This window comes from Vipera ursinii (assembly GCF_947247035.1).
Source record: "Vipera ursinii genome assembly, chromosome: 7".
Lineage (NCBI taxonomy): Eukaryota > Metazoa > Chordata > Lepidosauria > Squamata > Viperidae > Vipera > Vipera ursinii.
In genome coordinates, this window is record NC_139521.1 from 63,201,914 (window position 1) to 63,220,098 (window position 18,185).

Below are 18,185 nucleotides of genomic sequence, written 5' to 3' on the forward strand. Positions count from 1 at the left end.
AAATGTAGCAGTAAGACTCAAAGACTGAAGGCCCTCTAAAATTCTTCTGTTTTTATTGCTTTCTAGAAGGCTGTCATCATCTTCCTTTATCTAAAGGAAGGCAGAATAGAATAGAATAGAATAGAATAGAATAGAATAGAATAGAATAGAATAGAATAGAATAGAATAGAATAGAATAGAATAGAATAGAATAGAATAGAAGACCAACTGTAACAGTCCATTACACTATCACTGCTCTCCTTCTTAGGAAAAAAATATCTTTTCACTGAATGAAGAGGAGTGTCATAGTTCATTACATTTGTCTAATTTTTGAAGGGACAATTCACTTTGATAGAAGCTTTGATGAAACTCTCCTTCAAAGCAGTGCTAAAGAAGAACTGCCTGCTCTAGTGCATCTCAGGCCAATAAGAAGAGTTTCTATTCTTATTCTATTCTACACTGGCACAAAAAATTCTTATCCAACCAAGATCATCAAATGAAGATGACTTGGACGTATCTGAAGAGAAACACCTTGGGTTGCCCTTACAAGATGAAGTAGTCTATTTGAGTAAATCCAGAGGGATCTACACAGATTCCAATTCACAGCTGCTAAAATGCTTCCCAGATTAGCTAACTAGAGCAATTCCTGAAGGTAATGTCAGATAATCTTCTGAGGATATTGAAGACAAAGGAGGGAGATACTGAATATGCACATTTATCCTGTGTTTGTTACATAAGACTCATAATACAATGACAGACGTGGTTAATGTGCACAGATGTCTTGATATTAACTAAGAATCTAACAAAAGCTAAATCATCTGAATAGATATGATGGTCATGAAATATATTCAAGATAGTTTTATGTAAGCTGGTATTAGTTTTTTTAAGGGCATTTGCATCAAATATTATTGCTATATGATAATGTGTATATAATGTACATGCATGCATTTATTGTTAGGCTAAAATAGCACAATAATTCATTGAATGATTTCACTGAGGTACTATGTTGGAACTAGGTTTCATTTATTCCACTTACAGTTAATATCAGGTGCTTTGCAATTCCATTTTTCTGTAGAAATGATATTTAAGCTGTTGAAAATTGTATTTTTTAAGATTATTCAGTACTTTCAATTCAACCACCCACCCTTCCCAAAAATAGCTCTGTAGGGTGTAGTGAAACAAACATATAATCCTACTAAAATTCTTGTTTGCACTTGCCCCCTTTCCCAAATAGCAATAGCACCTAGACTTATATACTACTTCATAGTACTTTACAGCACTCTCTAAGCAGTTTACAGAGTCCACCTATTGCCCCCAACAATCTGGGTTCTCATTTTATTGACCTCAGAAGGATGGAGTGCTGAGTCAACCTTGAGCCCCATCAGTGGGCAGAGTTAGTTTGCAATACTGCATGAGTTCGAGACCTGAGCTCCACACAACGGATCGAGCTCCCATTACTTGCCCCAGCTCCTGCCCACCTACCAGTTTGAAAGCATGCAAATATGAGCAGATCAACAGGTATCATTTCAGTGAGAAGGTAACATTGTTCCATGGGCCTTTGCCACATAGCCATACTGGCCAGATGACTGTGGAAATTGTATTTGGACAATGCTGGCTCCCTCGGCCAAGAAACAAGAGATGAGCACTCTGCCCTAAAGTTGCATATGACTAACAGGAAAACCTTTACCTTACTGCATTCTAACCACTGTGCTACCATGGCTCCTAATAGGAACTACCAAAATCGTGTGGTTGCTTCTAGAAAAGACATACTGTCGCTGTTTTATAGACTTGCAAATTGGTTCTATGTTCCGGTTCTTAAATGTTTCAAAGCATCTTTTTCTAATAGAATCCAAGGCATTGCATAGCTTTAATCTTTTGATAGAGGATATTTTGTACTTTTGCACCTAAAACACACACATCATTAAGACAACTAACAAACTTTGTTCCTGACTTTCAAAGAGCAATATCACAGAGAAACAAGTGACCTACAATAACAAGAAGCTGTGAGGCAACAAGATCAGAATTAATCTCTGTCCATGCCTAATGATAAAAAGTAGAACAACTGTAGAGCTAATTCACACATACATATTTTGTGTTTGATAACTGAAGCCCCCTAGCTACCTATGAAAACTCTGTAAATTTAGCATTTCCTTTCTTCTGATATGCAATGATTTTCATGAAGCAGGTTGGCAATTTAATCTGCCAGTCATCAAACACAGATAAATGCATGAGTCTCTATGCATGGTGAACCAAATCTGAGAATACCATATCTGTATTTTCAGAGGCTGGCACATTTATGGCACTGCTCTGTAAAAAGTAACTGAAGCAGAGAGAAAGGCAGTGAGATAGAGGCTTAGGAACCAGGGAACCTAACCACGTGATTAGCTGTGATTGCATTTCTATTTAAATGTCACCGAAGGACAAAAATAGAAACTAAGGCTGATAGCTACAGACTATGTCTTTTAGATGATGGATTTGAGAAGATAAGCCTCATCACAGCAAAAATGTCCCATGGTTCTATCAAGAAGACAAGGACAGAAGTTGAATGTGTCTTAATTATTGTATTGTGAAGGAATATCTGATGGATGGCTTAACTGAAAATAAAATCTCAAAAACAAGAAACCTGCTGGATCAGACCATAGGTATTTCCCATAATAGTTGAATGCATGCCAATAGCAAACCCATACTCCTGTTTATAAAGGTAAAGGTAAAGGTTCCCCCGCACATGCGTGCTAGTCGTTTCCGACTCTAGGAGCCGGTGCTCATCTCCGTTTCAAAGCCGAAGAGCCAGCGCTTGTCCGAGGACGTCTCTGTGGTCATGTGGCCGGCATGACTAGACGCCAAAGGCGCACGGAACACTGTTACCTTCCCACCGTAGTGGTCCCTATTCTTCTACTTGCATTTTTAACGTGCTTTCAAACTGCTAGGTTGGCAGAAGCTGGGACGAGTAACAGGCACTGTTACGCGGCACTCGGGATTTGACCCGCCAAACTGCCAACCTTCTGATCGACATGCTCAGCGTCCTAACCCACTGAGCCACCGCATCCCTCCTGTCTATATTGCCCAGTAAATCAGTTATAGTGCTGTAGGTTAACAGGTAGGCATCATGTCCTCACTGGTAATCTTATGTCCCATGAGATTAGTTTTCTAGTCTTCTTAGAATGCTGTCCAAGTTTATAGTGGCCATTCACTTTTGCAGAAGGAAATCTCCTAGTCTGACTACTTTCTATATTTAAGATATCTTCCACAGTTCAGTCCTGAATTTCCTACCAGTTTATTTCACTGGATAGTCCTGATTCTAACATTGTGAGAAGATCAACTTTATCTAACCAGCTATGTATGCATAATTCTCCACAAGGTTTAGATGATCCCACACACTGGATTTTCAGAGGGCCTTGAAGATCTGCTCTTCACTCAAGCCTTTCAGTAATGGTGATTGAAGCCCATTTTATGGATAATATGGGTTTGTTTAGGTTATTGCTTGATTTTTGCTATTTTTTTCTTTGTTTTTAATCACTTAGTTTGTATCTGTGCTTTTATGAACCATGTAGATGTGAACCATGCAGAGGTTGAGGGAACTGGAAGTGTAAAAACGTAAAAAAATAAATAAATAATTTTACATGCCATTTTTCGTGTTTTCACATCTTTTTCCTTTTTTTAAGCTACAAAGAATTGAATGGGGCCAAAACATCTAAATTAAAGGATTTCATATAGATGGTTCTTGGTTCTCCTTGACATCCAATCATATAGTCTACACTTGAAAGTTCCTAAATTGATGTTACTACCTTCCCTATTTTCACAAGCTTTGGACCATACAGTTAGGTGTCCTCACATACTCTTTAATTGGTGAAAACTACCAACAGACTTAAATAAACCACCTAACTCTGCTTTCCCCAAAGTAGTTCTCCAAGTTATGCAATTTCAATTCCTAGCCAGCATGGTTATTATCTCTTAGCATCTGTCTAAGAAAGTTTGTCAATTGTCCTTTTTCCAATAAACTTTGTCTGTTACTGAAAATGCCTCACAATCTTCATTTCCTAATATTATCAAATATAGAGGCAACTATGTGATACTGTAAACTCATAATTAACAATTGTCCAGATGTTCCTAAAAAATGGAGCAGGAGAAACACTGATCAAAATTGGGATGAAAGAGGAAGGGAACAAGAATGAGGAAACATACTTCCATTTTAGAACTTCATTTCCAGTTGGGATAAACACTCCAACACCTGATTTTTGTGCTGGAAAGAAAAGCCTTAAAACAGTGCAGTTTTGTCTTAGAGGTAAATAACAACCTTGGGAAGAAGAACCGATGGGTTATCTAAACTGGGGTCATGGAAAAAGAGATGATGTCATAGTCCTGATCCATTTCTTACTTTCCTTTTTTTTAATTAAAGAGTTTTACAAAAACAAAATTTTACAATATATCCCCAAATCCCTCCCACCCCAAACCCCCCCACTTCCCTCCCCCCACTTCCCAGAGCTAAAAACAGGATTATAGTTACAATAATCATATTCTAAATAAAAATTATGCATGATATACAATTGACCAAATTCATAATGCGCTTTAACTCCCCTTTAACATAACTACAAACAACGTACCAATAACAATATCCCACTAAAATCTACTCATAAGCTAAATGGAACTTTTTAGTCCCATATTTGTTTTGAATATAATTTATCCATCTCCTCCAAACTGAAATATATCTTTCCTGTGAATGATCCTTCAAATAAGCAGAAATCTTAGACATTTCTGCAAGATTCGAAACTTTAAACACCCATTCTTCTACAGTGGGCAAACTATCCTTCTTCCAATATTGTCCCACCAGTAACCGTGCTGCTGTTATCATGTTCAACATCAAGTTAGTTTCTTTAACATCACAATCTACAACAATACCCAATAAAAACAATTGCGGGGAAAACTTTATCTTTCTCTTAAAAATCTTTTGAATGTTCCACCAAATTTTAATCCAAAAAGCTTTTGGATTAAAAGCTACAAGTCCACCACATGTGAAAATAAGTAGCTTCTAAACTACCACACCTCCAACATTTAGACTGTAAATTAGGATACATGTTGGACAACTTCTTGGGATCCAGATGCCATCTACAAAACATTTTATAAAAATTTTCTCTTAAATTTTGAGCCTGGGTAAATGTAACATTTCTGACCCAAATTATCTCCCAGGTGTCCAACGAAATTGGTTCCTGAATATTTTGTGCCCACTTTATCATGCAGTCTTTAACCAGTTCCGTTTCCGAATCCAATTCAATTAAAGCATTATATATCCTCTTTATATGTGCACAATTTGAATCTTTAATTTGCTTTACTAAATTTTGATCTGTAATTCAAATTTTGATCTGTAACCATGTTACATGCTAAATTAAAAAAAATAAAAAGAGTGCACAATTATTATGTATTTCTCAGAACACAGCGTTTTGCCCCCAAGTCTTATTTCCATTTATTTGTGGTCTTACTATAAAATATTTGATAACCCTTTTCAAAAAATGACATTATCTCCAATTGGAATGCACATATTTGAAGTTAACTGTGTATATGTGTATGAGATCAATATATGTGTGTGTGTGTGTGTGTGCGCGTGCACGCATGTGAATAGTAGAAAGAGAGAGAGAGACAGAGACAGAGACTGACTGACTGACAGATGCTTGGATTTGGTTTAGTAACAAATACTTGTCACATTTACAGAACCCCATTTTGCAAAGCTGTGAAGCATTGGCAAGGTCACTCCAAAAAGCCTAGTTATTCACTATTGGTGGACATAAAGAAAAAGCTGGATTGGCTCCATCATTAAAATGTAAAAATTTTTGCTGTCTCTTCACATAGCAAATTTTTCTTCTAAGATAGGACTGGAAGGTCATCTAAGGAGTAAAAGATCACTTTAAATTGTCCGTACATCTAAATCCCTCATTTCTAACACTTCTAAAAATGTAATTGTTTTCAAATTAAATGAGAAGATTGCCTATCAAGTCCTTTAGAACTGATACTGATTTGGCTTGCCCACTAAACAGAGGTTTCAGCAGCATCAACAAAACAGGGAAGTATGAAGAATTTGTAGTTTATCCCATCAACCAAGCACCAATCTGGGAAAGGCTGAATTCCATTGTAGGAGATTTCATTTGCTAACTTTTTCTCCTAACATGCAGTCCCTTTCTTTTCTATGAAAAAGTTAATTTTGACGACAAAGCTTTGCATTACATTTTGGATATATTTTCCCCAACTATATTTTTGTTCCATCTTTCTATCTGTAATCTAAGTGCAAGTCCAATTGGACCCCAATAAAAATTCAGTCCTCTAGATGCAATATAGTGATAAAGGGAGAACAGCTTAAAATGACTATTAACATTAAGCACAACCATTCAAATTACTATTAAGAGTAAAGTTACCATTAGCTGTAACAATTACTGCTCAAATTATAATCACCATTGGAAAAAAAAAATACAGTTATTTTAACATGTTGCAATTACCAGCTTTCCTTTGGCATATGTGAAAAATAAAGAGAAATGCTTCAGTCCATTGCAGATGCCAAATGAATGTTGGATCATAAGTGGCTAAAGCTGAATGTATGGCTGTCTGGGGAATGCAAAGACCTGAAACTCATTTGTCTAACTCATCTACTCCAACACAACAGTTTCTAGAATAATTGTAAGGCTGGCCTAATTCTCCAGGTATTTATTTAATAATTTCAATTAAACAACTTATGAGACCAGAATTGGTGCAGCAAACAGGTACTATTGCCTTAAGCAATGTTTAAGAAGCAGGAAGGAAAAGTAAATGATAAACATAAATGTAAACCGAAGAACTGCTAGAATTTATGGCATATTTCGTGCATCCAGAGGTTTCCTGTTCCAAAGCAATATTGAACACCATTATTCCCTTCAGCACTGAAGCCCCAACGTCTCTTCCAGGTTAACTCACTAAGAAGGCCTCAGCCTTGTCATCATAAGATGGGGCCCTTAAAGAAAAGATTGCTACTGAAAGTAATTTTGATTGCTTTTAAATCATAGTCCCTCCAAGGCCCTTTGTGCAGGTCTCAGGGCAGCTCATTAGTTCTATTCCAATATATTTTGTGCCTGGAAAGAGAATCCAAAGGTAACCCCCACATGCTAAGTCTTGCAGCCTCTCAACAAACATTGCTTTATCCCTTTCCCTCAAATGCGGCCTGAAGCAATCCCATTCTGCCCTTACCGTCACAGGACCAGCTGTCAAAATGACTCCTCTCTGCAATACCTCCACATCTCCTCAAAATACTCGTGGGAATTCATAAATTCTCCCAAACCAGGTTAAGTTGAAATTCATAACTTCTCCCAACTCAAGTTAACCATTTATACCTAAGTTGCATACACTGAACAAAGAATACCCTTGAGTAGATAAGGATTCTACATTATCTGGACAGCCTTAGCATACAGAAAAATGTATGTGCATTTAACTCCGCATGTTACAAACCACTAATGTTTTCTAAGAAGGCAGGCAGAACGTGAGTGCAGAACTCACAGCTGCTCACTAGACACAAAAAAGAGGTAAGTGGCCTTTATTTGCAATTGTCCCTTTATGCTTCAGGGTCAATGTTTGTAACTTCCTGAAGTTTCAGTCTGCCTAAAAAAAAGGGGGGGGCATTCTTAAAAGGACGAAGAACAAAAATGAGAGAAGATAAATTCAAACTAAGAACAAACTTAAACTGTTTTTAGAGGAGGTGCCTGCAAATTATGCTAGCCAGAAAACAGAGGTTTTAGAAGAAGAATTCAGGCGATAGCAGACCAATTCCTATCAGGGAAATTTTGGAGGCAAAGTACTTGAATGGCTGGCTAGAGTTCTTATAGATAAAAAGCATTTAGAAAGGCTTGAGAATATGGGAAAAGTGGATAAAGTTCTTCAAATTCCCTTCCATTCTACTGATTCCTGTAGATAACCAGTTATTATCAAACTGGGTCCCAATCTCCAGCTCCTTATCAGTTATGGCTACAACAGCTAGCTTCTCAGCTGGAAAAATCTGTGAAGAATCACATCCCAAATAGATTGAAAGACCTAGGTTTTACTTTAAAGAAACTTGAGTTTTTCACATCATCATGCTGAACAGGAGAGGGCAAGCAGAATGGAAATAAAAAGGAAAATTAATACCCTCCTTTTTAGTTCTCCTCTTCATGTACAATTCATGTGCAATCTGTGTAGTCTGGTGTTTTTAATATTTAGGGATATGCAGTTGTCCATTGATTTTTGACCTCTTAACTCTTAACTTAATGAGAATTTCTGTGAGGTCTCAAAAAGGTTTACCTTTACTAATGAGTATGAATCCATTGCAGATCTTTAAATAAGCAGTTTTTGAATTAGCCACCACTACCAAAATCCAAAGAGCACAAAATCCAACATCACTGGGCATTTGCATATATCATTAGTGTCTCCTAGTATCAGGAAGATGCACCATTAGCATGTGGACAGGCAAAGGAGCATGCTTTGTGCAAACACATTTATAGGAATGCAAAATGACACCGACAATTTGCCCCTTCGTTCTGTTTCCATTTACTAACAGTTCAGCATTTTGTTTTGAATTCCCATTCTAAATGGGAAAAGACTTAACTCACACAAGACTAATGGAAAGCAAAGTGCAGATAGTCCTTGACTTATGAGCTCAACTGAGTCCCAAAATTATGTTGCTAAGCATGGTATTTCTTAAGTGAGTTTTGCCCCATTATAGGACCTTTCTGCCACATTTGTTAAGTGAATCATTGCAGCTGTTAACTTAGTAACACGGCTGTTACTAAGGTGATCATATGACCCCGGGATATTGCAACTGTCATAAAAATGAGTCAGTTGCCTAGTGCTTGAATTTTGATCAACATGGCTGTGGGAAATCTGTAACAGTCATAAGTGTGAAAAAATAAAGTCACTTTTATCAATGACGTTGTAACTTCAAACAGCCAATAAATGAACTGTTGTAAGTGGATGCACTAGTATAACATAGATTGTGAAAGTAGATTTCCCAAGGAGCTTTTAAGCATAAGTATAAGAATTGGAAAGAAGGGCACATAACTAAGTCAGAATATCAGCAAATAGCCCGTGCCTGCAAAGATGAAGTGAGGAAAGCTAAGGCTCAAAATGAACTAAGGCTTGCGACTAAAGTCAAAAATAACACACAAAAAAAGTTTCTTTCAACATATAAAAAACAAGAAAAAAGTTAAGGAAATAATTAGTCCATTAGTGGGGAAAGTGGCAAGAAGGTGACAAGCAACAGGGAGAAAGCAGAACTATTTAACTCATCTTTTGCATCTGTCTTTACACAAAGGGAAAAAAACAGTCCAACCTACCAAAACCAGTGCCATAAAAAACAGAATAGAAATGCAAGTTAAGATGGGGAAGAAAATGGTAAGTGAGCACCTGTCCAGCCTAGACGAGTTCAAATCACCAGGACCAGATGGATTACACCCCAAAGTTCTCAAGGAACTGGCAGACGTGATCTCAGAACCACTGAACTATATTTTTCAAAAATCCTGGAGCACTGAGGAACTACCAGAGGACTGGAAGAGAGCTGATGTAGTTCCCATCTTCAAAAAAGGGGAAAAAATAGATCCAGGAAACTACAGACCTATCAGCCTGACCTGGGAAGATTCTGGAAAAGATAATCAAACAACAAATCAGCGAACACCTTGATGCAAACAAAGTCATCACTAAAAGTCAACATGGGTTTGTCAAAAACAGATCGTGCCAGACAAATCTTATTGCATTCTTTGACCAAGTGACAAAATTAGTGGACCAGAGGAATGCTGTAGATATAATTTACTTGGACTTCAGTAAGGCATTTGATAAAGTAGATAACAACCTACTACTTGATAAGATAGAAAAATGTGGTTTAGATAGCATCACCACCAGATGGATTCGTAGCTGGCTGACAGGCCGTACTCGGTGGGGGGTCCTCAATGGAACTGCATCTACGTGGAAGGAAGTGTGTAGTGGGGTGCCCCAGGGTTCTGTTCTGGCCCAGTGCTCTTCAACATCTTCATTAATGATTTGGATGAGGAGATAGATGGGGAACTCATCAAATTTGCAGACGACACCAAGCTGGCAGGAATAGCCAATACTCCAGAAGATAGGCTTAAAATACAGGAGGATCTGGACAGACTCGAACACTGGGCACTATCTAACAAAATGCAATTCAATGGTGAAAAAAGTAAGGTTCTACATTTAGGCAGGAAAAATCAAATGCACAGGTATAGTATAGGTGGTACCTTGCTCAATAGTAGTAACTGTGAGAGGGATCTCGGAGTCCTAGTAGACAATCACTTCAATATGAGCCAGCAGTGTGCTGCAGCTGCCAAAAAAACCAACACAGTGCTAGGCTGCATTAACAGAGGGATAGAATCAAGATCAAGTGAAGTACTAATACCACTTTACAATGCTTTGGTAAGGCCACACCTGGAATACTGCATCCAGTTTTGGTCACCACGATGTAAAAAAGATGCTGAGACTCTGGAAAGAGTAAAGAAAAGAGCAACAAAGATGATTGGGGAACTGGAGGCTAAAACATATAGGGAACGGTTGCTGGAATTGGGTATGTGTAGTTTAACAAAGAGAAGGGTGAGGGGTGACATGATAGTAGTGTTCCAATATCTCAGGGGCTGCCACAAAGAAGAAGGAGTCAAGCTATTCTCCAAAGCACCTGAAAGCAGGACAAGAAGCAATGGATGGAAACTAGTCAAGGAGAGAAGCAACCTAGAACTAAGGAGAAACTTCCTGACAGTTAGAACAATTAACCAGTGGAACAACTTGCCTCCAGAAGCAGTGAATGCTCCAACACTGGAAATTTTTAAGAAGAGACTGGACAGCCATTTTCCTGAAATGGAATAGGGTTTCCTGCCTGAGCAGGGGGTTGGACTAGATGACCTCCATGGTCCCTTCCAACTTCTTCTTCTTCTTCTTCTTCTTCTTCTTCTTCTTCTTCTTCTTCTTCTTCTTCTTCTTCTTCTTCTTCTTCTTATTATTATTATTATTATTATTATTATTATTATTATTATTATTATTATTATTATTATTACCTTTTTGTGTATATTATTCAGGAGGCAGAGAACTGAGAAATTGCATAAGCTACCCCACATTTAATAGAAAGAGCTGCCATCCAATTTTGCTTTATATGCATGTTCTTTTTCAGGTAAAATATCTGAGGACTTTGGAAAGAAGCTAAAGGCTTCTGCAAGTTTATGAACATTCCTGAGAGAATGTACATTTGTACATTTTGTACATTTCTATCAAGGGCTCATTGAAATCCTCTGAATTCTATTAGAAAGAAGGAAGAAAATCACCAGCCATTTCTTTACATTGGTTTTTCAGTAGCCTCCCCTGAGGCCTCTATTTTTTATAAAGAAAATAACAACAATAACAACCACTATTTGCATTTCTGGCTGGAGAACAGAACCTTAAGTTCCTAGAAAATGTTAGCATCATAGCTTTAACCTGTCATATTTGTATCTAATTCTCATACATTTTGCTCTAAGCAGTCTGAAAAGGGAAATTAGACATTTCAAAATACTCTGGAAGAATGGCCACAGCCTAAGAAAGAGAAATCTCAATCCTACACTTCATTTATATACTTATTAGTCTCTGAGCAAATGCAGAATGTATTTCTGGCAGGAAATGGCATGAAGGAATATATTCTAGGAATAAGGATTTATCTTCTAGATGCATGGGAGATTTTTCTTCATCATTTTCTAGCACCAAGACCACACAAAACCTCACAATTCTCATTACGGTACTTAAGAGGTCAAAATCAATGGACAACCTCCCATCCCTAAATATTAAAACATCAGCGCTACACAAATTGTGCGCTTGGCTAAAAATGCTAGCTAATCCCAGATTAATTAAAACAGGGCTGTAAAGTCCAATTGCATTTCAGAAGAGGAAAAAGCATCAGACAAGCAATGTACAAAGTCAATTGCAAGCAGCGTGGCTAATTTCAAAGACTTGGAAGCTCTGGAGCAGCATAAATCCAAGCAACTTTTTCAATAGGCTCATAAAACAGAATATCATTGCCATTCTGCTCACGGCTTTTGGCTTCTTTTTACTGCATGCAGATCATTAGGAAACTTCTAAGCAATCAAGTAATGTGAGTCTGATGAAATTATTCAATCAATGCATAGGCTCAAGAAAGCACAGCATGCAGAACTACAGAGTGTCAATAAGGTTTTTTTCCCCTTCCCTTCTTCACAAAAATCTTCCCTCATGTGAATCAAAAGCCCAACAGGCTTAATAAAGGGATTTTCCCACCCACAACTGTAGGACAGGAACGTGTAAACCGTTTCTTTCCCTATACTCAGAGAAATGCAATCTACAACATGTTTATTCTAAAAAAAAATACAATAGCTGCACATGCTACTCTGGTTAAAGTTAATTTGTGCAAAAAGTAATTTGTTTATATTTTGCCTACTATCAAAACCCCCCAACAAATTAATCACAGCTCTTGGTATCCTTTACTCCAACAGACATTTACCCTGAAAAAACAATCTGGGGGCTAAACGGACACCTAAAATATTTTACAGTATATGCAGCTAGTAAATCAATTATTGCTAAAGGGAAAAAGGATAAATATATTGATGAATACCTAAAATGATTTTTTGCCTCCCGTTATTACTATTATACAACATTATACAATGTAGAATGAGAAAAGAGTAGAAAACTATTCACTCTTCCCATTATTATAATCCAAACATCTGTAATACCTGTTGTTCACCTCTTCTTCTCCAGAATGCTGAAAACACTCCTTTCTTCCCTTCCTTTGAAAACTTTTATTTAGAAAATTTCAACCCATTTAAATAAATGCCCTTTTCTGAAATGTAAAATGAACAAAAGCCGCTTTTCATTGTTCTTGCTTCAATGGAGTTTGTAAGACAGGTGTTTGCATTTATGCAGCAGATGTACAAACATTAAAGCCAGAATCTGATCTTGCAACATTTTCAGAGTTGAAGCTTGGAGTAAGAGGAGGTGGAGGGGAACCTACTGTACTTTTTTGGGGGGGAAACTACAGAGATTAGTTAGTGACCCAGTTTTACATGAAAGTGCTGCTTATTTCAGACTAGCTATTTTCCATAAACTGAAAAGGGGGGGGGGGGGGACAAAGCTGTGGATGACCATCATCCATTTGCCAGTTTCATGGCAACTAACTCACCACCTTGTCAAATGTGTCACTTGACATGTCAAGCTAAATTGTCTTTCGAAGCCATTCTGGTTGTCCTATCTCCCCTTTCTGGTGGGAGCGGATTGAAAGTAGCCATGACATACATGTTAAAACAAGAACCTAAATTATCTGCAGGGATTTATTTGCCAGCTATCAATAATTAACAGGCACCCAGTAAACATAAATAGCAATTACCATAAAGAGAGGGGGAGAAGGAGCTGTTTGATGTGAAACCACAGTGCAACAGTGCATGCCACTGTTTGCTTAGTGAAAAGGAAGAAGAGTCCTGGTGCCCAGAGATTTCTTTCACAAACAAACTATTCATTGGTGAAAATCATTGTCCAGTACCCAGGAATTTCTCTCCAACCTTTCTCGAAGCAATTCTACTTAGCTGTAACAAAGCATACACTGTCCCCAAAGCAGCATTTTCCCAGCAATGTTTAGATTACAGCTGGAAAATGGGAATGATGTTAATACATCACGAATTGTCTGAACTCTATGGGAAGTCAGCTAACCATTCATAAAAGAACAGCTCAGGCAAGGAACATTGAGAACCAGGATAGAAGTTTCAGTCCCAGAAACTCCGGGCTAGTATCTACCTACTGCAGGCAGGAAGAATTGAAAACTACCTACATGCCGAGAGTGATTCAACCCCCAAAGTCAGGATTTCTCAGCTACAATCATCTTGGCTGAAACATTGCATTACAGCCTAGGACTGGCAGATATGTTTCCAAAGGAAAATCCCTTAAGCTAGAAAGCCATAACAGACTCCAAGTTGGGGGGAAGTGAATAGAGACGGCCACTAGCTGTGGCACAAGAGAGCAAGATTTTTATTATTATTATTTTTTTAGGGGGGGGAACTGAGATTTTTTAACTCAGCTGGACCTGCTGGACCAGTTGCACCAATGAAGCCCCCCCAGTCAGTCAGCAAGAAGAGCGGGAGTTTCCTTATCCCACCCCAAGTGATTCTTTGCTTCCTCTTAGCATTCCCCCACCCCCTGCACTTGACTCTCTTCTATCGATTGCAGGCACAGAAGATAAGTGGTATCTCCACCACCACCATCACCATCTCTTCTGGACAGGGAGCTGTATTGACACTCAGATCCTGAAGTAGGAAACAGCTTTCTTTGGTCTCTGTCTCTCTCTCAATCTCTCTCCCCTCCTCTCTTGCTTTTTCCACTGGCAAAGGAATACTCGAGCTGAGCTCGCTGCAGTTAGCTCTCTGAATCATAATCACCCCGCACACCTCCTCTCCGCGCGTTCAAGTCCCCCGTGTGGCCGCCAGTGTTGCTGCCAATAGGTGGGACCCCTAGCTGCTGGAACGCGGGGGGGGGTGTCCTTTTAACCCTTGCCGAGCTGCCTCCCATCCTATCTTGCTGGAGGTGGGGTGGGGAGGGGAAGCGCAGGAAGCGGGCTGTCACGCGTGGCTTTCCCCTTCTCCCCTCGCTCCCTGCTTCCTTCAGCAGCTAAATATCCAGGGTGAGGGTTGAATCCAGGCAGGCCCTTGCGGGGGAAGGGAAAAAAAAAAGCTGCTCGTTCTACGACCTTCGCATTCCGTGCCTTTCCTGATTGGCAAGGAACAGAGAGACGTGGAGAGAGAGAGCGAGAGAGGGACGCCGAGGCTGCCGCTGCCGGAGGGAGGTTAACACCTTTTCCCGTCGGAGCAACGACCAGTTGGGCAAAATGAAAGAAACCACGTTGCCAAACCACCTGTTCCTCTACCCGGCGGGGGGGGGAAGAGAGAGAGAGAGAGAGAGAGAGAGAGAGAGAGAGAGAGAGAGAGAGCAACGTGGGTTATGCGCGCGTGTGTTTGTGTGTGAGTGCGTGTGTGTAAGCGCGAACGCCGGGAAGGCTGGAGACCTTGTTCGCAGGGAATCTTTGAGGCTTTTCCGTCGACTAGTGCGCTACGGCAGCGGTAAGCCGGGAGCCCATTGCTGATTGAGACAGGCTTACGGTATGAAAAGCCAACTCCAGGCGGTTTGCCGTGGTTTTCCACCCACCCTATGGAGAGACACACATACAGAGAGAGAGACCCTTCCAAAACCCCTCTCTCTCTCTCTCTCTCTCTCTCTCTCTCTCTCTCTCTCTCTCTCTCTCTCTCTCTCTCTCTCTCTCTCTCTCTCTCTCTCTCCCTCTCCCTCTCCCTCTCCCTCTCCCTCTCCCTCTCCCTCTCCCTCCTCTATCAATTGCATGTACAGGAGAGAAGTGGTATCTCTCCCACTACCATCACCATTTCTTCTGGACAGGGAGCTCATTTGCACAACCACTGCCCAATTCCCCGCGGGTGGGTCCTTTGCCACGGCCACTCGTGGCGGCGCGACCATTCCAACGAGCCTCTTCGGCGATTATTCCCGAGCTACCGACTGCGGAGAGCCTGCGTTCCGACGGAAGCGAAAAGGGGCTGCCGAGGGGAAAAGAGCCGCGAAGTCAATTCAAGCCAGCTTGCCAACCGCGCCGGCTTCGCCTTACCGATATGAATGATCGAATCCGCCCGCGCCGCTTCCCAGGTTCGAGTCCAACACACGGACAGAAGCAAAGCCAGGACAAAAACTTCCATCTCCTGCGCTTCGGGCCAGCCAGGAAGACCAGAAGGAGGAAGAGGAGGAGGAGGAAGAGCGGAGGGCCAGGAGGTTTAGCCACCAGACCCAGCGCCGAGGGCGAAAGGAGCCAAAGACACAAGGCGAGAGTGAGTTTGAGTTTGAAGCAAAGCCGCCGGAAAGAGCTGCAGCTGGTTGCGAGAGGAAGACGGTCCAGCTTGCCGGGGAGCCTCTGGCTCGGATCCTGGCGTCACTTCGGGGGGCGGCCGGGCATCACCAGAGTTGCAGGGAGTTGCTGCAGCAAATCCATCCAGCACCCCCCGCCGGAGATGTCGGGGCAGCAGCTCGGCGCGCCTCGGTGTTCATCGCACCATCCTCAGCCTTTTTTTTTTCTTTTTTTGTCTTACACTGTAAAGCCTTCGTTAGTAATTGAGAAAAAAAGCAGGCATCTAGAAAGGGGAATCTTTTCTTTTGGCGGCGATCCGCACCCGCCCGCTTCTTCGACCAATCCGGCGGAACAACTTGCAACCCGTAAACCGACCAACCATGCCAGTCCCCCACCCCGCCCCGGCCACCCTGTCCCCAAGAAGGGGAGGGGGGGTGGAGAGAAAGGAAGGTGGATTTCTCCCAAAGCGATAACTAGCTTTCCTTTCGAATCTCCAGGCAACTGACCAGATCCCTGCAAAGTGTGTGCAGGAGAGAGCACGCTGCGTTCCAAATGCTTGCTCTTTTACCCGCCACCCGGCAGGGAAAAAAAAAAACAAAACACACAAAAACACACACCCCCAAACCCTAAAAGTGAACTTCAAAGCAATGCAGCTAAAAATGCAGAACTTTCTCCCCCCTGCAAAAAAATAATAATATATATAGGTGTGTATATAGGTGTTTTTTTTTAAAAAAAAAAAAGCTATAATCCCCTGGCTTTCCTCCTCCCTCTTCTTCAGTGGGGAGGGGAAGGAGGCGGGAAACGCCGCAAAAGCGAGTCTCCAGCGTGGGCAGCCGAGGTAGCAGTTCCACGGAGACGTGGCTGTGGAGCGAGCGGGCAAAGCAGCAGCAGCAACCGAAGACTCGCGGCGGTGGCTTTTCTGCAGTAGAAGCTCCAGCGGCGGTGGCGGCGGCGGCGGCGGCAGCCTCCAAACAAGGAGGCGTTTAGGAGCTGGTTGGTCGGTGGGATGGATGTACGGAGTTTCTCTCGGCTGCCAGCGAGCGACGACGACGACGACGACGACGCTAGCCAGCACGTTGCTTAGAAATGGATCACCTAGGAGAGAGGAGGGTGAACGAGAGAGAGATGCTGAGGGAGGGGGAGAGAGAGATGCTGAGAGAGAGAGAGAGAGAGAGAGAGAGAGAGAGAGAGAGAGAGAGAGAGAGACCCTCAGTCTCCCTACTTCAGGATCTGAGTGTAAATACAGCTCCCTGTCCAGAAGAAATGGTGATGGTAGTGGGAGAGATACCACTTCTCTCCTGTACATGCAATTGATAGAGGAGGGAGGGAGGGAGAGGGAGAGGGAGAGGGGGAGAGAGAGAGAGAGAGAGAGAGAGAGAGAGAGAGAGAGAGAGAGAGAGAGAGAGAGAGAGAGAGAGAGAGAGAGAGAGAGAGACTTCCTGACAACTACCTTTTCCTTCTCTCCTATCTGGAATAAGGAGAATCATGGAACAGCTCTTAACCTAGCCAGACTTGAAAGCAAGGCAAAAAGCCATGCAAAGCCTGGGGGGGGGGGGCGAAAGGGACAGGAATAATGGGGTGCTTCCTTGAGTGGTGACTGTGCAGTGGGTAAAGAGAGAAGGGAGATGCCACCTCGGGCTGAATAACCTTGTCTTTTGCTCCTCCGCAGTTTCCTAGTTTGGAAAAGTAAATTAGGGCATTGCTTAACAAAGGTGAAGGCAGAAGTGTGTGTGTGTGTGTGTGTGTGTGTGTTTGGGGGGGTGTTGGAGGGAGATCAGGGACTCCTGGTTTCAAAGGGAGGCAAGTATTAAAAGCAAAGAGCTATTAATACGAGCGTAATTATTGAAGGCTTTGATGGGAATTGCTCGCAAATGACTCTTAATAAGCCCAGAAAACCACCCCTGAGAGAGGGATAATTGAGAGAAATCAACACTTTCATCCTAAAATCTTCACCTGAATAAACTTTACCTGAAATCTTTAGTGATGGTGTAAATTTGTGACTTAACATCTGGAACATCTGGGGCTATATAACTGTGAGGGAAGGCGAGTCGAAGCATTCAGTTCCTTTTGCTTGGGAGGGGTCGAAAAGTTGTGTAAATTGGGGAGAAAGGAAATAGGATGATCCATAGGTGACGTAGCCCTGAGCATACACACAAGGACAGATTCGTGGGTATTCTCTGGTGACTTTGAAGAAAGAAAGAAAAAAAAACCTTTTATTCAGACTAGAGAAACTGATGTTTCCACACAAAGTAACATAAAACTGCTTTGGGGTTTCAAACTAACAGCAAATAATAATAATAATAACTTTAGCCCTGAATTGAAAATATTC

The 18,185-nt window shown here is 41.2% G+C and overlaps 1 protein-coding gene across 2 annotated transcripts in view; it reads right to left on the reverse strand.

The window, feature by feature from the left end:
- The window catches only part of GRID2 (glutamate ionotropic receptor delta type subunit 2), a 1,067,823-nt gene extending 1,050,920 nt beyond the window's left edge, over positions 1-16,903 (reverse strand). For both annotated transcript variants that reach the window (XM_083367820.1, XM_083367821.1), the window contains exon 1: positions 15,623-16,903. In XM_083367820.1, coding sequence (XP_083223946.1) covers positions 15,623-15,710 — 88 coding nt within the window. In that variant the 5' untranslated portion in view covers positions 15,711-16,903. The remainder of the gene's footprint in view (positions 1-15,622) is intronic.
- Positions 16,904-18,185: the final 1,282 nt, after the last annotated feature.